The sequence below is a fragment of the Prionailurus viverrinus genome, chromosome D4 (genome assembly GCF_022837055.1).
Source record: "Prionailurus viverrinus isolate Anna chromosome D4, UM_Priviv_1.0, whole genome shotgun sequence".
Taxonomy (NCBI): domain Eukaryota; kingdom Metazoa; phylum Chordata; class Mammalia; order Carnivora; family Felidae; genus Prionailurus; species Prionailurus viverrinus.
This window is the reverse complement of record NC_062573.1, coordinates 88,795,753-88,817,441: the sequence shown is the minus strand read 5'-3', so window position 1 is coordinate 88,817,441 and position 21,689 is coordinate 88,795,753. Positions and strand designations below refer to the sequence as shown.

The window sequence follows — 21,689 nt, the reverse complement described above, 5'->3', positions numbered from 1 at the left end:
GAAGGTCTGTCTCCAAAGGATGAGGACAGCCTGGGGGGGGGGGGGGGGGGGGGCGGGGGGGGCTCACAGATGGGGCCACCCACCCTCCACCTGACCCCGGCTGAGGGCTTTCTCCTGAGACCCCCGCGCCCGCCCCCTCACCTGCCCACCTGGGAGATCTGAATGGCACAGCACTCAAAAGTGAGCCGGCACAAAGCCAGCTCCGAAGTCATCGGTGCCGCTCCTGAAGCTACCCCTAGTGCTCGACGCTTTTCGTTTTACGGCATCTTTCAGAAGATGCACTCTCGAGAGCATCGCCGTGTGACGTCTGCCCCCTCGTGCTACAACGAAGGAGGCGAGGGAAATGGCCACCTGCAGCCCTGTCGCTGCCCTGCGTCTTCCTCAAACCTCCAGGTCCTTTCTTTCTGCCGAAGGCGGCAGACGGAGAGTAGGGCTTGCGCTCTGTTCCGGACAGAAAGACGCTTCTTTCTACCCGAAGACGGTGCTGGTCGTCCTGCTACGGATGCCTGGGCTACCTGGTCCCGGGCACGACGCAGGGAGGCAGGGGGACATCGGGGAGACCCCCCCACCTTCCGGAAGCTGCCGGCTACGCTGATGTAGGCACAACGTGTCACGTACGATGGAATAAGGGTCAAGAGTGAGTCCAACCGGCTGGAATGAGGCTTACCCTCCGCTGGTACCATATTCTAAGTAATCGGAGTGACAGAATAAGGTGATAAGCCCCAGGATCTTGAAAAATAGGAGTTTACTGCAGCGTGGACCACTCTACCGTTAACACAACACAGGTAAGGCCACTTTTTAAGACTTTATTCCAAAAGGAGTAACCGCTTTCAAACAGCCACGGACCTAGATCACTGTAAGGGTGTTTAATCTTTGCTAGCCTTTTTTCCTCTCCTTGCTTCCCACTGAACCGGTAGTTTCCTTCACGCGGCATTAAGATTTAATGAGGACATCTTCTCTCAACAGCCACCGGCACTAACATTTCTTCACACATAGTCAAAGCCCAACACGTGCGTCTGAAGCCCGCCATTCCGAAGACCTCTGACCTGGGAACGGGAACTCTCGCTAGTTTATGTTAACGCACTTCCTCACCTTCCGCCTACCTGGCAAGAAAGCTGTTTACAGGATTTCTTCAACTCTCCTCCCTCCAAATTCGTGCTGCCGTTATGTCACCCCTGAGTTCTCATTTCCAGACCCTTCTCTATGATCTAAGCTGTGCTAAAAGCCAAGGTGCCAGATCAGCTGTATCAGAATCCACGGAGGGACAAGATCAAGACCCGAACTCCAGGCTCCTGCTCCTGGAGGCGGATTCAGGTCCGCCTGAGGACCCGGGAAGCTCATTTGCTAAACCGATGCCCCGTGTGATTCGGACTGGTTTGGGAACGGCTGATTCGGGGGTCCGGACTCGTCGGATGCACGAGCCTCGGGGTGCACCGCGGCCCCCCACCTTCCTGCGGGTACTCACCACACCACGGGGAAGAGGATGGCCCCACAGCACAGCAGGTCTACCAGAAACAGAGAATCCTTCCACAGGCCGTACTCCGTCGTTCCCTCCTCGGTGGACTCTATGATGATGTAGGCCACGTTTGCCAGAACCTGCGGACACGAGAAGTCGCTGAGGCCCTAAGGCAAGGGCAGGCCTCCACAACAGCGGCCCCAAGGGGGGGTGGGCACTCGGGCTTGCGGGCCCCCAACCACGGCCACGGCATTCTCTCCAGGGCCACATGCTTTTCAGAACACTCCACTCTCCCATCCAGGAGCGGTGGCTGTGCCCTCCTCCTGAGCGTGCGACTGCCCTGAGCAACAGTCAGGTGCGAGTGAGGCCATATGATTTCCGAGGTGGGTCGTACAAAGGACACTGCCTCTGGCTGGCCCTCTCGGGGGACGTCAGTCTCTGGCAGCATGGAGAGACCAGGCAGAGGAAAAAAGGCGGAGGAGCCCCTGCTGTTCTCGCCCCGCCTCATCGAGTCTTCCCGACCCAGGAGAGGCAGGTGGAGACTGAGGTGACCCCAGCCACGGTCTCACTCGCTGCGCGAGGGCCCCCGTCGGACCCGCCACGCCTCAATTCCTGACCCCCACCGCACGCGAAGAGAATACATGCTTATCGCCACCGTGTTTGGGGGGATTTGCGACGCAGCACAGACCACTGGGACCCTCTGCTTTGCTTTCCAGGCCTCCGGGGCCTCAGCAGGGCCAGGCGGTGGCCTGAACGGGTGGCACCGCACTCAGCCATGACGCCCGGTTTCCTCAGGCCCAGGTTCTCCCTGGGCAGCTGCTGCCGCTTCTCAGAGACGGGCTTTTTTTTTTTTTTTTTTTTTAAACGTTTTTATTTATTTTTGGAACAGAGAGAGACAGAGCATGAACGGGGAGGGGCAGAGAGAGAGGGAGACACAGAATCGGAAACAGGCTCCAGGCTCTGAGCCATCAGCCCAGAGCCCGACACGGGGCTCGAACTCACGGACAGCGAGATCGTGACCTGGCTGAAGTCGGACGCTTAACCGACTGCGCCACCCAGGCGCCCCGAGACGGGCTTTTAAGTACCAGAGGGTGTTATCAGAGACCAGGGCGACGAGAATGGCAGGTTTGGGCCCAGTGCCTGAGAGGCCACGCTGCTCTTCCTTAGAAGTAACCCCACCCAGGTCCCCTCCACATGGGACATGGCTCAGTTCTTCCCCCTGAGGTGCACCTGCGACCGCGTGCCGCTCCACTTGGCCCTGGGGGTTCAGTCCCGGCACGAGGGTGCTGCGAGAGGCCCAGGGCCTGGCTACACTGGGACGGCAGGCAGTACTCTGCAGAACCTAGGAGATGCTCTCTGGGAGATTTCCGGTAGGTGTGGATGCACAGATCACAAGCCCTCTGTCCCAAACACTGTGCTCGCCTGCTGTAAAGGTCACCCTGCACACTTTGACAAAGAGTGCAAAACCTGTCACGCCGCTATTCGGGACATCTCAAAGTAAGGTTTTCCTATCTAGGAGCTTTCAGTGACATGACCGCAGAAGCCACACTTTACTTGGTATGAATGCAAAAATTACTCTGCAATTCGGGCCTTCCTCTATCCTGTGCGCCTGCACGTGGGACTCCACCTCTGAAGACAAAGTGGAAACAAAGGCTTTCTCACCTTAAATCCCTAACCTCCCTCCGTGCTCAGCTGACACTCTTGACACGCGACAGAACGTTCCCTGGTGTGGCACGAAATGTCAAAAATGTCCTTCAAGGTCTGTGCGTACGTTTTGTGCACCTCCCCCTTCCCGCTCAGAGCTGTGCACCGGCTCCCCGTGGCCACGAAGAAATAGTTTTAGCTTTCCGGCTGCCGTCCAAAGCCCTCCCAGGCTGGCCTCTGTGCTTATCGATGCCTAACTTCCCTATATTCAATTCTTTAAATGCCGTTTCCTCAGAAGGGCCGGCCATGTAACCTTGTGTTCAGCTCCCTTGGGGGTGCGAGAGCCAGAAGGCTGCGCCCCATCACATCCCAGCTTGGGGGGGGTGAGGATGCAAGATTCTCCTGGAGGGATGGAGTCTGGGGGGGGAGACTGGGGGCGGGGGGCATTTGCGGCGCTTGGGGGAAAAGGCCCTGGGCCCTCCCTCACGAGCTCCGATGCTCTGGCAGGCCGTAGAACTTGGCCCGGGGCCGGCGAGTGGCCCTGGGAGCTCCACAGCCGAGACCCACACAGATCCTCAGCCTCTCTGTTCACTCGGCAACAGACCACCCGCGTCCACTGCTCCTCTTCTGCCGGCCACAGGTCTTTCCTTAAATGTCTAGGCAAGGCCCTTCTCTACCTTGCAGCCTTCCAGATCGTTCCGATTCGGGTGATGAGTCTCTCCTGGGAAATCTACAGCAACTGGTCTGCACCATTCATCTGGCGCTAACACAGGTCCCGCATCATCAACGTGGAGGTGGCTCTGGGGCAAATGCTGCCAGAGCACCAGTCGCCAGGGTGAGGAGGCGGACCTGGGGGCCCAGGGAGGTGCCCGCCCTCCCCTCGCCCGCCACACCCACACTGTGCTCCCCAGGGAGGGCGGCCGAGAACAGTTTCACCAAACCCACGCTCCTCGGTCGAGCAGAGCAGTCCTGCACCCCTGCCAGGCCCTCTCTGCTTCTCGTGAGTTCTCCAAGCCCAGTGTCTGCCTCCAATAAGACTGTTACGCAGGCGACAAGGTTCCTGTCCCCAGGGGCTCACGACCGGGGAAGGCTGGCCTCAGCCCAGGGTCCTGAACCAGGAAGGGCTTGATGAACAGCTGTCCTGAGGTCCGCTTAGTATTCTACCTTGTGAAGCCTCACCGGTGTCGTTCGCGGTTTTAAAATCACCTGTTAATAAAATCACTGTGTGCCTGGGCAAGGCTAAGAGGACCATTCTGTCAGAGGGGAGCCTGGCGCAGGAAGGCAGGTGGCAGCTTCCCGGACTTCCCAGCAGCTCCCTACTCAAGGCACAGGTGTCCACACACCGCTCGCCAGCTGAGTGACGGCGGACAGCTCTCGGGGCAACGACCCGAGGCCCGGGTCGGCCAGACAAGTCCCAGGGGCATGAGCTGCGGTTCTGGGTGAGCCGACGCCCTCTTCCCGGACAGGCCGGGAGCTGAGCCCTGAGAAGCGCCGGGACACCACCAGGACACGCGGGACTCGGGTCCCTTTACCTGCAGCGGGATGACGATCATGAAGATCTTCTTGTCTTTGTCGGAGAGGATGTGCTTAATGAAAGCCCAGCCGGTGCCGATGAGCGCGATGGTGATGAACAGCAGTGCCCCCTTCAAACTGGAAAAGAAACCATTTCAGATGCCAACGGTCTCTCCAGACTTTCTCAGCCGGTTCCGCCGCACAGCTCGCTCACGACTGCGTGCGCGTCTCGGAAAAGAGAGGCAGCCAACTTCAGGAAACGCCTCTTGAGTTCGCTGTGCACCCCACTACCTGAGCAGCCCATCCCCCCAAGGAGGCAGCCCCCTCCCGGGAGCAGGCCAGCGGCCCCGGGCTGTCGTCTGCACAGCCACCCGCGTGCCACACACCCCTGGCGCGGCAGGCACCCAGAGAGGGCCGCCACGGGAGGGCAGGGCTCTTGCTCCCACGGCCTCCCCAACTTCTCCTGCGCATCATCTCACGCGACAAGGGTTCACGGGTCCCTCTGCGTACTTACAGGTGAGTGATGTAGTACACGACAGCCCAACCCTCGATCGGAAAGCCCTGGGAGGAGATGTAATGGTAGTCGATCTGCAACCAGAGAAGTGTCTTTCAGAAAGGTCCACCTACCACGCGTCTTCGTGTGCACAGTGAAACAGGAAAGCCACCACAGGACCTCACGACGGGGGATGTCCCCTCCATCCCACGCCCTGATCCCTCACTTGTCTATCCACAGTTAAGGATAGGAACGTCAGGAAGCGTGAGAAACCAGCCACGAGGTTTCAACGCCAACACGCAGGCCAGGTCCCTCTTCTGGGGCAGGGGATTCACCGGGGACAAATGGCTGCCTGTTCTGGTCTTTAAAATCTCCACTGCCCAAAGGCCACAGGTTTTTATGGGATCCCAGCTGAGAACTTCCCCTTGCCTACCCCAGCTGCTTACTCCATACGTCAGTCAGTCGGGTCAGCAAAAAAAAAAAGCCATGTGGAATTATCTAGGTTCAACTGTTTTTGTTTGGAAGAAATCTGTGAATTTAGAGCTACTTAAAGCCACCAATGTATGTTAATTGAGGTGGCAAGTTTCAGAGACGCCTGGGGGGCTCAGTCAGTTCAGCAACGACTCTTGCTTTCAGCTCAGGTTATGATCTCACGGGTTCGCGAGACTGAGCCCCGAGTCGGGCTCTGCACTGTTAGCAATTCTTGGGATTCTCCCTCTCTCTCTCTGCCCCCTTCCCAGCTGGCATGTGCCTGCTTTCTCTCTCTTAAAAATAAATGACATTAAATTTTTTTTTTTTTTTAACATTTTATTTATTTTTGAGACAGAGGGAGACAGAGCATGAACGGGGGAGGGTCAGAGAGAGAGGGAGACACAGAATCGGAAGCAGGCTCCAGGCTCTGAGCCATCAGCCCAGAGCCCGACGCGGGGCTCGAACTCACGGACCGCGAGATCGTGACCTGAGCCGAAGTCGGACGTTTAACCGACTGAGCCACCCAGGCGCCCCCCAAATTTTTTTTTTAAGTAAATAAAGTGGCAGGTTTCAGAAGCACACCCAAAATGCTTCCTGGCACAACTCACAAACGCTGACAGCAATTTCTTCATTCTATCACAAATGGCTACTTAGATACTAAAGTGACTCAAGGATCCTGCCATTCATCATCTAGAAGGTTCCAGAAAGAATTTTTCAAATTTAACGTTTACTTTTGAGAGAGACAGAGAGACAGAGCACGAGCGGGAGAGGGGCAGAGAGAGAAGGAGACACAGAATACCAAGCAGGCTCCAGGCTGTGAGCTGTCAGCACAGAGCCCGACGCGGGGCTCAAACTCACGAACCACGAGATCATGACCTGAGCTGAAGTCGGACGCTTCACCGGCTGAGCCCCCCAGGTGCCCCAGAAAGAGTCTTTTAACTCAGATCCAAATGGGAAATTATCCAAACGACTGTCATTTCTAGAGACTGTAAGCGGACACATCACGACGCCTACGACAACCCTTGTAATTGCAGGAGAGCGCACGTCTGGATGCTGTCGCCCTCAAAGGCGCAGCCGCGGGAGCCTCAGGGGCCTAGAAACCCGGCAGGCTGTGGCACTCCTCCCTCGGGCAGGCTCACTTCAGCTCGCACCTGGACTAACTAGGCAAAGTGCGAGCTTGATTCACACGCCTCAGTATTTAGGGCATCACTTCCCCCTGAGGAAGTACGCTAACACTGGGCTTCAAATCAAATGGGAACATGTTTCAAAGCAAATGGGAAAGATGTTTAGAAAAGTAAAATCGTGGAAACAACTCAGCAGGTGGCACTCTAATCCCAAGAAAGGACTTAAAAAAAAAGGGGGGGGGGGGGCAGAATAAAAGCAAGGAAGCAAGGAAGCGTTCTAGGAAAACTCCGGGAACGTAGGCAGTATTAGAAGAGGTCTCGGGCCAGGTCAGGGAGGGTGTAATGACTCATCCCTGTGATGGTCCCTCCCGTACCAAAGGAGGCTCCGTGACAAAAGGACTTCTTTAATCTACTGTTTCCCCCCTTCCTTCCAACTCATTTTTCCTGATTAGAGGCACAGCACATCGTTTCATAAATCACCCGAAATATTAATACATACCGCGTGGAACACCAGGGAAAGAGACTTGGTGAAAGGAAGGGCTGCCATCAACCAGTGAATTTTAAATACGTCATTCCTATAAAAACAGAAAAGAAAGAATTAAAAGACAGTCATCAGACACATTTACAAGGAAGAAGTAAATACAACCTAAGCAAACCAGAAACACGAAGCCTTTTTGGAGACCTAGTTTCCACCAGCAGAAACAGACCCGACGGAGCCCCAGAGTCGCCTCTCGCGCACAAGTCTGTGCCGTGACCGCAGCAGCGTCAGGCACTGAAGCCAGACAGGACGAGTCCCAGTTCCCGAGAAGATGGAAATCCACACAGCTGGCCAGCCTCGTGCCCAGAAACCACCCTGGAAAGGCCACAGAGGCGAGAACGAGGCGGCGGGATCGACGGAACTGGCGCGAGCTCTCCCTGGGAGAGCAGAAGGGGCGCGGGCGGGCTGCGGCCCGGAGGCGGGCAGGGCGGAAGGGAGAGCCCCGGGGTGGTGCCCCGTCCCCTCGCCCTCAGGGCTGGGACCGGCCAGTGGGGAGAAGCGCCCACTCCCACCACGAGGCCTACACAGGTACTCGCCCACCTTCGGGCTGCCCGCCATTCAATTCCTCGACCCTTTCCGACCTCACCCTAGGAGCTAACCTAATGGGACACAAGACGCCTCTGGAGACAGATTTAAAACTATGAAAGTACACTGAGACTTGAATAAGAGCTACGGAGGAAAGTCACACTCTCAGACATCAAGACATCCTGCGAAGCCACAGCAGCGAAAAGTGTGGAAGGGGTGCAGCGTCCGACAAATAAGCCAACAGAACCGAGGGCTTGGCAATGGATTCCTGCGTGTACGGAGGCTTGGCCTACGACAGACGAGGGGCAGCCAACCGGCTGGAGAAGGACGGACCATTTAATAACTGGCATGGGGAAAATCCGCCCAATCCTGTGTGTGCGTGTGCGTGTGTGTGCGCAGCTGTGTCCCCACTTCACATTTACATAAAGAAGGACTCCAGATGGATTTCAGTGCCAAACATAACTTACATCCTTTGTGACCCTGGAGTAGGAAAAGGCTTCTTCCGAGAAGCCCCGCCCAAGATTAGATAGCTTTGACTCTGTTAATATCGAAGACTTCCGTTCAACAACGAATACCACAGGTAAGTTTCACAGACTGGGGGAAGAAATTTGCCATGTCTGGGGCAGACAAAGGATCGATGTCCAAACTATGCAAGAAACTCACGTAAAGCGACAAAACGACAGAAAACCCAAAGAAAATGTGCAAAGCACAGAGACGGTCACAAGGAGGGGAACCCAGACGGTTAACAAGGCCCCGGAAGGAGATTTCACGTCACTGGTGGTCAGAGAAATGCAAAACAGAATGAAGCACCAGTTTATACCCAAAAATAAGATGCCAGTGGTGTCTGGGGAAACAGGAACCCTTTGCACCGCTGGCAGGAGCCGAAGCTGGTAAGGGCCATCTGGTGGCGGGCGCTTAATGAAATTAAGGAAGACTTTACCCCCTGCCCAGTGCACCTCCTTCTGGGAGCGCGCCTCAGAGGCTGCACGGAGCCATAAGGGGACAGGCCAGGGAGGGGGTGGGAGGTCATGACAACACGGTTGGGGGGACCGGGGCGGGGGGGAGGCCGCGGGAGGGGTCCCTCACCAAAGCGATGGGTGCGTAAAACGTGGGGAGGCGCACTATGGGGTAGCCAAAAATGAATGAAGCGGATGGACACACGGCAGCGTGACTAGGCCTTGAAACAGCTACTACTGCGTGACAAACGGCACGAACGGCAATCTAGAGCTGGCATGGTTTACGAAAGTCACAAACAAACATAGGCAGGAACAGTAAACACACCCACGCCCAACAACACACATCACGTGCACCGGAGCAGCTGGGAAGGACCGAGAGAGGGGTCGGGGGTCGGGACGAAGGGGAAATGAAGAACAGGGGCCTGGCACAGACCGATAGGGAGGGTGTGTCACAAACTGACGCACGCTCCCTTTCCGGCCGATTTCCCCCTGGTCCTTTCCCTTCCGACGCCTACCTACTCCAAGGTCAAAAAGGAAGTCGAGGCCAGACGAGTCTGCCACTCCAGAGTGGCGACGACATCTACCCAGAGCGCAGAACCGCCCGCTGCCGAGACGGCTCGCTCACACGCCCCGGCCCCCTCAACCTGCCATCCTGCTCGAAGCGCCAGCGGCCGGGGCGGTGATGACACGGGAGGGAGAAGAGGCTCGAAAGAGAGCCCCAGTAACTTGGCTCGAACACGGGTTCTACCCTGCCAACCTTCACCCCTCTCGGCCCCCAGTAACCTCTGCTGAAGATGGGGCATCGTCCACCTCCAGGAGGTGCAAGGTGAGCGGACAGAGCCCGCATCCAGCGCTGGACCGGGCAGGGAGCAGGCACTGGAAAGCGAGCAGCTGTCTGTCCTCCCCTTCCACGCGAAGTGCCGTGAACTACACACGTGCTGCGTGCAGCAGGTGCGCCTCTTCTGGCCACAGAGTTAAAACTCACCGTCATCTCCTGTAAGCGGACCAGCGAGAGGGACGGTCTCATAGCTAAATAAACAGAAACTGAAATACCCCTGAGCACCTGTCTGCTCAGGTATCTCGTATGCACCTCGCATTTGCATAGTGCCCTGATTTGCAAAGTCCTGTGGCGCACAGGATTTGGGGGGAAGGCGGGGGAATCACACGACACACCTAAGGTTCTAAGACACTCAGAGGAAGGCAGGGCAATGACCCCGCCCCAGTTTTGTGGCCCAGGGAGTGAAGCGAGACACAGAGGTGGGAGCGGTCTGTGTTTACACCTGGAATTGGGTCTCTGAGTCCCAGTTCTGATTTTTCTAATAAAGGAAGAATCAACACTTCACTGAAAAACCTTTTTATAGCCTGAATTGGTTAAGATTCTTGTTTTCTTATGAAGGGCCACCTGACTGATTACCCCAAACACAACCATGCACGGTCCCTCACAAGTAGACGAGTGGCTCTTTCCATCAATCCAAATCTTAAAACAAACCGGAGCCTGCAATGCCCTGGCCTGAGCTCGCTACCCCAGCTGAGCATGTCTGCCAGAACACAGGCCCCCGGGGACCGAAGAGGTCTCGATTTCTGCCCAATGCTCCACAGAAAGAGGTATTCCGTATCTGGGATGCCTAATTATCTTATGAACTTAAATGACGCCACGTTACAGTGCCATATGCATATACCGTCCTTTACTTAGTTTACAGATCTTATGTAACAAATGCTCACACTGTTCTCTAACTGAATAGTAGTACTTTATTCTGTTTTTTGGGGGAAAGGAGACAGAATTAAACGCTGGTCCCACACACACGTGCAGCTGCTCCCTTCAAGAACCGAGTACAGGCAGATAAAGCCTTCGGGTTTCAGAAGAGAGGCCAAGAGCCGGGCAGGTGGGCTTTGAAGTTTTTCCTCCAGTGACAAGTCTCTGGAAGCCAACACCTCTGCCCGGTAGACGGGCAATATCGAGCACCGGGCAGTAATGCTACGCTCTCAGCCAGGCTGTGGCTCCCTGCCACTCTCCTCCTCCTCATGAACAAACAGCCCCTGAATCATCAAAATGCTTGGATCTGCTGTTTAAACAAAGCAAAGAGGGAGGGGGGCGCCTGGGTGGCTCAGTCAGTTCGGTGTCCCACTTCGGCTCAGAACATCCGATCACGGTTTGTGGCTTTGAGCCCCACGTCGGGCTCTGTGCCGACGGCTCAGAACCTGGAGCCTGCTTCGGATTCTGTGTCTCCCTCTCTCTCTTCCCGTCCCCTGCTCATGCTCTGTCTCTCTCAAAAACAAATAAAAATGTTAAAAACAAATCTTAAACATAAAGAAATAAACAAAGCAAAGGGAAGAAAACACCACGGCATGCCAAGCCCCCCCACACACTGCAAAGTCTCCCTGTTTCAGGAAAGATGCCCTTTGAAGAGGGCAGGGTTGCTAGAGCCAATGCCCCCGAGGCACAGAAGCCAGCAATAGGTGAAATGATACACATCTCAACATACTCTAAGCTGCATGGCTCAAGGAAGTAACAATTTACCGTCGTTTTCGAAGGATGTGAATCCAGATGGTCCCAGAAAGGAAAAAGAAAAAGGCCATAGAGATGTATAATTTAGGGAGAGGGATCTCTCCTGCCGAGAGGTAGCTGTCAGGGTTCTTCTCTGTGATCTCAATCTGCAACGAACGTGAGATTAATTTTTTCTTTTTCAAGAACAGATCACCCCACAGCCAGCAGTCTGTCGCCTTAGCTGCTTCACTCGGGCCGAAGAAAGTACCGGCAGATAGCCACACTCCTAACGCACAGCGTAAAGTGTAAAAACACCCCAAACTGCTTTGTATTTTCCAGCTTAGGAATCCTCTGCAGAGGTGAGATTCCGGCCATTTTTTTCTCCGACTCCGTTGTAAGGGTCGTTAAAACCCACTCTTACAAAGAAACAAATGCCTCACGTTTTACGGGGCTGACAAAATCCACGTGGAACACCTTCTGCGCAGTACTCACATCAAGGCTGAAGGAGAGCTCGTCGCTAGACCGCAATTCGTTCCCGGAGCATTTGTGAAAATAAAGACTGTAGAGGCCTTCTTGGTCATCGGTGCTGATGTTAAAGAAAAACTGTAAGTGGAGAGGACAAAGATTTCAGAATGCCAGATCCCCGGCGACGTGTTTAAATCTTAGGAAGAAATCAGGGATGCTAAGGGCGGAAACAAATACAGACAGACGAATTACCTAACCGAATTCCCCCAGGGCAGAGACCAAACAGGTGTTTTCTTCCTCTGCGATTCGGTCTCTGTCCAGGCGACAGGAAAGGGGACGGAAGTGGCTGGCGAGTACCCGCATGCCCACTACCTGGGGTCTACGGTCCACTCCCCACCACCCTGGTTTTGTCACAGACTCCCCAGCTGTGGGAGGTGTGGCTGGGGGCCGCAGGGATGACCTACGATGCAGGTACCTACTTTTCAGTCAACACGTCGCCTTGCTCTTTTAGGTTAAAAACAAAAACAAAAACAAACAAAAAACTCCCGAAAAAGGAAGGAGGCCCGCCTGCTACTTGAAAAGGCAGAGGACCAACACTCCCTCGTTAAAATGTATACCTGTGATTTCAGACAACAGGGACACGGGCCATATTTTCTACATTTGCACACTTTCCTGTTTCTTGCATGTTTCAGGTGTTCAAACGGAGTTTAACGTAAATCCAAAGACATTTTGTAGATAAGATTAGAAAATACGACTCCTTGGTCAAAAGCATTTTGCTACAAGCCTAAGATACGTTCTTGAGGGCTACACAGATGCACGATAAACCATAAGGAGAAGCGAGGAACTGACGGGGCTATAACATCTCTCGTAACGGTTGGGAAGGGATGTGAAGGTCACACGGGGTTTCTGGGGTGCTGGCACTGTTGTATTTCTGGCCCCCGCTGATGGTTACAAAGGTCCACTTAGACAGGATAGGGAAAAAAACAGGTATCTGACGAGAAGACGGAAATAAGAGACCAAAGGTATTCAAGCTGGAATTATTCCTTTGTTAAATCATCTCCCAAGCTCAGCTGTCAACGTCAGAGCGTACGTCTTAGTCCACGCAAGGTAGCCAGAAAACTCTTAACGTCTTGGTAACTTTTAGTTCCACAAGTCAGATGCCCATGAAGATTCTAAGAAATAGAAATTTCTAAAAAAGTCAGCAGAAATATCATGGCCGATCCCAGGAGGCACCTGACCGGCAAACAAAATCAAACACGAATGTATATTCTAGAGTAGGAATAAGGCCTAACGGTCCCCTTCCTGCTTTAGGCAGATAAGCTATCATCCCTGCTCCGTGGATGGGGTAGAAAGGCTCACAGTGACTGCCTTGTCCAAAATTAGCGAACAGCAAGGCAAGGGGTCATGTACCGACTTCTTTACGAGGAGAAGGGAAGCCAGAGAGAAGGCAGACTGGCCATCCACTGCCTGTCGCATGCACGCACCCCGAGAACGCTACAAACTGTTTATCTTAACGTTCTTAACCATCACACAAGCTGCTTCCCCACGACCCTCACCCTGACACAGAGCGTCAGTAAGTGACAAATGTGTAAATCCCACCACGTTTTCTTTCCTTGGTGATTTTTAAAGAAACGGTTTAGAGAAATTTCAAAAAGCTTACTGTATTAGCAAGCATTTTAAAATGAGAGAAGGAAAAAGGAAAGTAGCTTTCGTATTTTCTTAAGGAGGCAGGGAACAAAGTGGTTAAACACGTGGGCCTTGGGGTCGGACAAACTTGGGCTTGACTCCTCCCCTTGGACAAGTTACTTAACCTCTCCGAGCCTCAGTCTCCTCGTCTGTAAAAGGGGGATGGTAACAGTGCCCACCTCACCGAGGTGCTGGAAGGATGAACTGGGGTAAGGACAACGTGTAAGTACTCAGCGCAACGCCTGGCGCCCAGTTACTTGGCTCCGTGATCACTAACGGACACAGCCTATCATGGGAGGGCCCGAGGTTAGGGACTTTGCATACATCGGTAATAAAACAGACTTAGAAAAACCTCTCCCTTATGGCTACCTTCTCACGGGAGCAACAGAACATCCGCATAATAAATAAGCAGAGTACACAGCAGGTTGGAAAAAGGAAAAGTGCTAAGGGAAAGCCTGCAGGGACAGGGGAAGGAAGGGAGCTGCATTTAAAACAGGGCGAACGGAGGAAGCTTTGACGAGATGATGATATTCGAGCAAAGGCTCGAAAGAGGAAGAAATTAATCATGTGGATTCTGAGGGACAAGCATTCCCACTAGGGGGCACAGCCACAGCAGAGGCTCAGGCCTGATCGGTTCTGGGAGGGAGCAAGCAGCAAGGTGGCTTCCGTGGCTGGAGCAGAAAACGGGAGCCGAGGTCAAAGACAAGACGGCAGCCAGACCACGTGGCCTTGCAGACCGGGAAGGGCTCGAGGCTTTTGCTCTGAGGCAGATGGGAAGCCGCCAAGGGTTCTGAGCAGACGAGCGTCCACAGGCTCTCAATTAGCTACTAAAACCTGGGGGTACTAAATTTAAAGAACATATAAAATTGTTTAGAGAGGCAAAATGATCTATGCTGAAAGAAATCAGGACAGTGGATGCAGGGATGGGGGGGCGCTGAGGTGCTAAAAATACCGGAAATCTCGATAGAGAGTGGGTTACATGGGAGCGTGCCTTTGCCAGAACTGATCAAATTGCGTGTGTAAGCCCTGTGCGTTTCACTCGAAGCAAATTAGACCTCAATTAATGAAAACTGCTTAGAAAAGAGACAGCGATTCTTACAAATCCACGATAAAAGATTATTTGTGTAGTGTTTCACAAAGCACTTTTCTATCTTTAAAAATGACACTTACAAGAACTCTATGAGATAGGTTCCATCATGTTTCACTTTCAGATGACTGGAGAGCAAGATCCGGGAGTTAACTGAGTTGTCTGAGGTCACCACCTAGTAAGTGGGAGCTGGACCACCATCCAAGGCTGTAAGGCTGCCACACGTGGTCTCGTGCACCGAACAGCGGGACCAGCTGGGCCGGTCACTCAAGGCCTAGGGGCCCCGGTGAATTCATCTCTCAAATCCTACCAGCATCGTCAGTGATCGCCACAGGTCTTCCTAGGTACAGAATTCTGTGCTTCTAGAACACTCTGAATAGGGGGCAGCACGAGATTAAAGAGGCAGAGGTGTGGGGACAGCCGGGCCGACGTGGGCTGGAATCTGGACCCTGTCACTCACGCTGGACATTCACAAAGTGGCTCATTCTCAGAGACATGATCTGGTAAGCGGTGGGTAACCGTGTCCACCTTGTAGGTTTGCCAGGGAAAGAGCGACCGCGTTCGAGTGACCGATGTGTAGCATGCCTAAACTATCGTTCCTAAACTCAAACTTCCTTCACAAATTCACCCATTTACGCTGTAGGGATAAATCCTACGGAGATGACTCAAAGAGAATACATACCTGAAAAGAAACTGCCCCATCGCTGTTGTGAACAGAAAAGGATTTTTCTCCCGTGGCCTAAAAAACAAAAAACAAAACACAATCGCCTGTTTTAGGAGGACACTGGCAAAAAAACGTATGCTCATAAAAATGGAAATGGAAAAACGAAACCAAAAACACATCCTTTTAAAAAAATCCCGAGTTGGCTGACCTTCAAAAGCTCTCTGAAAATAAAATTCACCATCCTTTCAAGATGTCTGAGATCCCCTGTCCCAGAGAATGGGAATTCCTCCTCGCCTACTTCCTATTCCCTGCGGTCTCTTCTGCCTCCCCGATAACCCCCTATTCCCTGCCCCCGCCCTCCCGATCTCGCCCCCACCCCCACCCCGGAGCACATCTCTGCTCTTCCGGCTTCAGCAAGACTACGGATGCCTGCCCAGGTCACACCCCGACACGCCACCTGGACGCCATTCCCGATTTCAAACCACCGGCCTGCTGCCATCGGCGCAACCGACAAGTTCTCGGCCACGGAAAGGAAGGGACTCCGGATACAGCCAACAACATGGCCGAACTCAAAACGGTCACGCGGACTCAAAGACGACACCCGGGACGCGTGCCGCATAAGGCACTTCTACAAAGCTCTGCGTCCCCGATCTGCAGAGGCGGATCGGTGGCTGCCGGGGGTGGGAGGAGGAGCCTGCAGGACCGTGAATGGGTGCCGGGTCTCGATCGTGGTGGCGGGTTCACAGGTGGACGCTTAGGGCGAAACTTTTCAAAGTGCGCACTTAACCGCATGACGATTACCCTTCAATGCATCGGTTCCGACGGAGCGCTGCCGTCTGGGTGCCCCCTCGCTGAAAACTCAAGATACCCCAAGCCCAGACGTTGCCGATTTTTCCTTCTGCGACTTCTACCACCTCTTCACCTACTGCAAACAGTAGGAGATAAACACCTCCCTCCCCTGCCTCGCCCCCAGCCCTTACTTCCCATCCCGAGGCTCTGCTCTGGTTGCAGACCCTCGCGACGCTGTCAGGGCACCGTGTGTTTTCACAGCGGGCGCTCTTCCGGGTCCTCCTCGTTCCACTCTCCCCCACTCCCAGGCTCCTCTGCACATTACTTGCGGGGCAGCGCCTGCCCCAAACACCATCTGTATCAGTCTCTCCTGACCAAGAACTCCTGAGGACTTCCTATTTTGGGTGCATCAATAAACACCCTCTATTGTCTGGACCTATATTATCTAAGATCCCCCGCTCTGCCCAAGGCACGCCTTCTATTTCCCACAGGCCGGCGCCCGGCACCTGTCAGGCTTATTCTTCCAGTGTAGTGATAGCTCTCCCGACAGAGAGCAACGCCCCGTGGAGTAGGCACGCGCACCTGTGTGTGTACCTGCTTGTGTGTATGCCCATACGTTCATACCCACATTCGTATCCCCACATTCAGTCGCTTACACATACATACAGCCACACACATATACACACAGCTACAAATATACGCAGAAAAGCTGAGCAGTGGGTGGTCAGTTCTTACCTTGGAATCTACCGTGCTTCTTTTAGACTTTCCACCGTCTAGAAGCAGAAACATTTAAAAGATGTTACTGCATGATTCAGCTCTTAGATAGATTACGGTGTCACGTGATGAGGCTCTCGCTTGTCTAGTATCAAATAAATCAAACAAACAAGGTGAGGCCGTATGCCATCTTGTAGAATGCCAACTCCTCAGACTCTAAAACGATTCTTCAATTGCAGAAGCAGCAAATTGGAGCTTATAAATGCTCTCTTTTTAAATTTTTTTAAGGTTTATTTAGTGTTGAGAGACAGAGAGAGCACGAGTAGGGGAGGGGGAGAGAGAGAGAGAGGGAGACACAGGATCCAAAGCAGGCTCCAGGCTCCGAGCTGTCAGCACAGAGCCCGACGCGGGGCTCGAACTCACGAACCGCGAGATCATGCCCTGAGCCAAAGTCGGACGCTTAACTGACTGAACCACCCAGGTGCCCCATAAATGCTCTCTAACAAAGGATAACATTCAGTCCCAACAAGGTGCCCCTGATCTATTTTTAAATGTGATTACTTAGAAAATGAGGAAGGTCACTCCGTGTGGCATCTCTGGCAATAACATACACTAGATTATTCAGAGATGAGTTTCCCTGTTGGGACTGAATGTTAACACAACAAGGTCAGAGAAATTACTGTTCTGTTTCTCCTTTCCCCCAGTTTCCACCTTTTTCTTTGATGGTTATTTATTCTTGGACAACCTCCAAAATAAAATAATGCTATGACCGTGTGTGGTTTTTACCTGGGGACAAAGAAGAATCTACGAAGCAGGGTGGTAAAGAAAATGCTGTTCTCCACCTTATAGTTTACCTTGTTTCTGCTGAGTCTGGTTGCCCGCTGGAACAGGGTCAACACCAGGCTCCTGGCTCTGGCCAAGGACTTTCTCATCCTTGCTGAAGATGATCTTTGGTAGCTGGGTACCAGCGTCTGGTGGAGATCTTACTCTCACCCTAAGTTCAAATAAGAGAAAAGTAAACAAGTTCAAAGGAAGGCTAGGGCCCTTTGAGTGCCCCGTGTTACACACTGTCCCGGGGTCTAAACCCATCATCTCAGGTAGGCCTTACGAGGTCCCTGATGTGGATTCTACTGTCTGCTTTGTACACCTGCTGAAATGGGGGCTCGGGGAGGTTAATAACTTGCCCAAGAGTGGTGAGGCCGGAAGCAGCCGGGTGAGGACCTGACGTTCTCACTCCGAAGCTTACATTCCTAGCGACCACACGGCTCTGATGAACGTATTTTCCCCCTTAGTGTCTAAAATGTGTTCAACGAATTGGCGCACAAGGGAAGTGGAGCGAGGGGTAAAAAACCGAGTAAGATGTTAAAGGGAACTCTGGGAGGGCATGTGAGGGGCAGTGGGCGCTATGTGTGGCCTGCCGAACGTGCATTCCCTCCCTTCTCCCCGCTCAGCAGACCGTCCTGCCAAGGAGCCAACGGTTGCCTGAAGCCTTCCCTCCTCTTCTCTAAGTCACCCGTTTCTCGGCCCTACTTCCTCTCTATATTGCCGTGACCACGTGTATTGCCGTTGGGTCTCCGTCATTAATCTGCACGCTTCTCGGGGGCGGCGCCTCTGTCCCCCTCATCACGTTCTTGACGTCCTGCCTTCGGCCCAGTATCTGGTAGACGCTCCGCGAATGTCAGCTTAGCTACCCAACCCCCCCTAAGTCTCCTCTAGGATGGGACTGAAGGAACACTGCAATTACTTACTCGCTTCTGGAGATGTCTAGGATTAGAAGGGTGACGGAGATGGACTTTTTTTTTAAAATACAGTAATTCACATCTTCATCCTGAGAAAGGAAGCCCCGGGGGTACATCATCTCATTCACTCACGTCAGAATAAGAACAGAAAGTTTTCAGGACCAAGGCAAGCAAGTGACCCGTGCTCCGCCCCAGACCACACAGCTGTGGGTGCTCGGAGAGGCCAGGGACTCAAAGCAGCCCCCACCGCCAGGAACACAGCACTGACAAAAGCAGGAGGCTCCCACCCAGCGTCTTGGGCTCAAAGTGATGAGGGGAACCGGGTCATGCAAGGGATGCTCACCAGGTAGGAAGAAAACCCGTCATTCTTTGTACGGTCCAGGCTGAATCCAATCTAAGAGGGGGAGGAAAGCGTCCACACAGTGCTTTGGCATCCACACCTTTCTTACTCAAGGAGCAGAAAAGGCGATTCTTTGGCCTAGCCTGCTCTTGGTCTTCTGAGCATTCATTTTGTAAGAAGCAACCCCAGTTACGAAAAATTATTCAAGAATTACAACTTAAGTGTTAAAAAATAAAACTATCTGATGCCTACCGCCCAAGTTTAATTTTCTCTACATTGGGATACTTCATATTTAAGTGGGGGGCGGGGGTTGAAGCTCTCATCTACACAACAGAAACGGGTAAAGCCCTTGACCTCCTGGAAGGCACTTACGGTTGTGTCCTTGTCTGTGGCTCCTTCAGGTTCATTCACTGAAAGGCTACTGACATTAACCACCATGTACCCGTCCTTGAAGAATCCAAAGGTGTTCAGATGAACCTTATGCCTCACATCGTCCTAGAAAGATTTGCCGTGGTGGAATTAGTCAAAGGGAGAAGTTAACTTGATTTATGTAACCTATTTATTGCTTGAAAAACTACAGTATCTAGCTAGCTAGCTCACGTTTCCGTATACTTGGCAATATACACAATACATATACCTTCCTGCTCCAAAAGCTGAAGCAGACTCATCGGAAATTCATATCAACAGTTTTGCAGAAAGAGGCATACAATAGATTCAATTCATCCCCGTGCATTTGTAAGGGCCCCAGGGGCAGACTTGGTGGTCAAGGGGAATGTGACTCCCCGGGAAGGAGGAACAATGTTTTAGTCATCCTCACAAGCTTCCCGCTAGCACAAGGCCTGGCATCAGGAGGCGCTCAAAACATGATGGGGGAGGGGAGAAGGGAGGGGGGAGGGGAAAAGTGGCCAAAGGTGCTCCGAGAATACGCTCATTTATATAAATCTTCCTATGAGAGTTTTACGCACCTACCCGGCTCCTCCCACTGCGGGACGATGAAGGACGCCTGACATTACTTTTCTGACCTACGATAACAATTTTTTAACATCTGCATCTAAAATGATGTCACACACGATGGGGTTTCAGGAAACAAAGCCTTATGCAGCAGGAATCCAGGCACTAGCCGGGTGGAGGGCGATGTCTCGGACACAGGACAGCCCTGAGATCTGCTGAAACTGCGACACGTGGGCAGGTGCTAGCACGGCCGCCTGAAGCCATCTCAAAGTTGGGACTCCAATCTCAACCAATACATTTTAAGGCCAAAAGAACAAAAGCTCTAGGGAATACTTCTAAAACGGAGGCTCCATGAAGACAGTGCATATGGGGTAAGTCAGGAGTTTTATGTTGAGAATCATGTGCCTAAATCTGAGCACCTTCAGAAGCTAACAGTTATTAATTAGGAAGCTTCTAGATGCAAGGCACTAAGCCGAGCACTTTTCTAAATCCTGCATTTGGTCCTTCCTCCAATCTGCACAGTCCTTTTTGCTACTGTTTGCTTCTGGCTCATGTTTTTTAATTCTACCCTTTGTTCCTTCCAGTTTTAAACATAAACTACGTTACAATCCACTGAGATGCTCTGGGGGCTCTAATTCTGCTTCCGGTGTTCTCTGTTGGCTTTCACAGCCGGCTGTTTCTTCGCGTGAGTGCTAATTTTCTCTCTAGACTTGGGTCTCCCGGACATCAGAGGGAGTCTAAAATCGCAAACCCCAAAGGCCTCGGAGGAGAGGCTGTGGATCAGTCTGCAGCATTCAAATCATAAACTGGGGGTGTCTGGGTCGGTTGAACGTCAGACTTCGGCCCGGGTCACGATCTTGCCATTCGTGAGTTCGGGCCCCGCGTCGGGCTCTGTGCTGACGGCTCGGAGCCTAGAGTCCGCTTTGGATTCTGTGTCTCCCTCTCTCTGCCCCTCCCCTGCTTGCACTCTCTCAAAGATAAATAAACATTAACATTTTTTTAAAAAAATCATAAACTGTAACCCCCTACACGATAGCGAAAACACTTACTTTACTGCCATCAGGAGGGTTATGTTTCCTAGCCCACTCATCAATTCAAGGACTATAGCTCTGAGGGTCCTATAATATTAGGGGCTAAGGAGAGGGACACAGCTCCAGCCACACCCTGACCACCCCACCCCCTCTGCCTCCTTGCACCCAAGGCTTTGGCTCCAGAGGCTGCAGCTTCCTCATCCCCACCATCTTTTTTTTTTTTGGCCTCTAGGAATTTCCCTAATTTTCCTAGGAGCCAGCTGTGCATTTAGAGAACGTCGCTGGACTCCCACTCCCGGGTGGGACAGAGTAGCCTGCAGCACACGGGAACTCCCAGGGAGGACAAGAGAAGCAAAGAAGATATTAGAAGTCATCCGCTGTAAGGTTCGACCACAAAACCCCAAATGCCAAAGCTCACATCCTTTTTCAGGATTCTAAGAGAATGATGTGAGTGCCTCTTTTCCCAATGCTCCCGAAGGCACAAGACTAGCACAGTCCTAGATGCATGGGAGAGAAATCAATTCAACTCCATATGACGGACACCTCGGGACACTGCGGTTTCAGGCTCTGGCAGGATCCCCAGAGACAGAATGAATAAACAAATTCCTGCCCCGAGCGGAGCCTCACAACAGAACACTAAGATAAACGAGGCCGCCGTAGGTACGATCCATTCAAACACAGGGAAATTGTCTACGGGAATAGAGTCAGGTGAGGGGGATCCTTGGGAGGAAGAGGCTTCAGTGGCTACAGGAGGGGGGCGGAAGGAGCTTCTGGAAGTGTTTGGTGACACTCTTGTGGTTGCACAATTGTGTTTATTTACGTTGTGGAAATTCACCAGGTTATGAGCCAATAATGACTATTTTTTAGCATGTGTATTATACACGAAGGTTTAAGTCCTACAAGTATGCTTGTTCTAATTTATCCAGCATTTAGATGCTACGTGACAAAATGGAAGCCTGGTTTGTTTGTTTTTTTAATTTTTTTTTTTTTAACGTTTATTTATTTTGGGGACAGAGAGA

The 21,689-nt window shown here is 52.6% G+C and overlaps 1 protein-coding gene across 3 annotated transcripts in view; it reads right to left on the bottom strand.

The window, feature by feature from the left end:
• GPR107 (G protein-coupled receptor 107) overlaps positions 1-21,689 on the bottom strand; it is a 68,705-nt gene that overhangs the window by 27,195 nt on the left and 19,821 nt on the right. For all 3 annotated transcript variants that reach the window (XM_047829307.1, XM_047829308.1, XM_047829306.1), the window contains exons 2-13: positions 19,061-19,183; positions 18,692-18,742; positions 18,358-18,437; positions 17,464-17,603; positions 16,631-16,668; positions 15,125-15,181; positions 11,697-11,807; positions 11,238-11,371; positions 7,200-7,275; positions 5,127-5,200; positions 4,633-4,750; positions 1,466-1,596 (exon numbers count right to left, since the gene is read on the bottom strand). In XM_047829307.1, the coding sequence (XP_047685263.1) occupies positions 1,466-1,596; positions 4,633-4,750; positions 5,127-5,200; positions 7,200-7,275; positions 11,238-11,371; positions 11,697-11,807; positions 15,125-15,181; positions 16,631-16,668; positions 17,464-17,603; positions 18,358-18,437; positions 18,692-18,742; positions 19,061-19,183 (1,133 nt within the window). The remainder of the gene's footprint in view (positions 1-1,465; positions 1,597-4,632; positions 4,751-5,126; positions 5,201-7,199; positions 7,276-11,237; positions 11,372-11,696; positions 11,808-15,124; positions 15,182-16,630; positions 16,669-17,463; positions 17,604-18,357; positions 18,438-18,691; positions 18,743-19,060; positions 19,184-21,689) is intronic.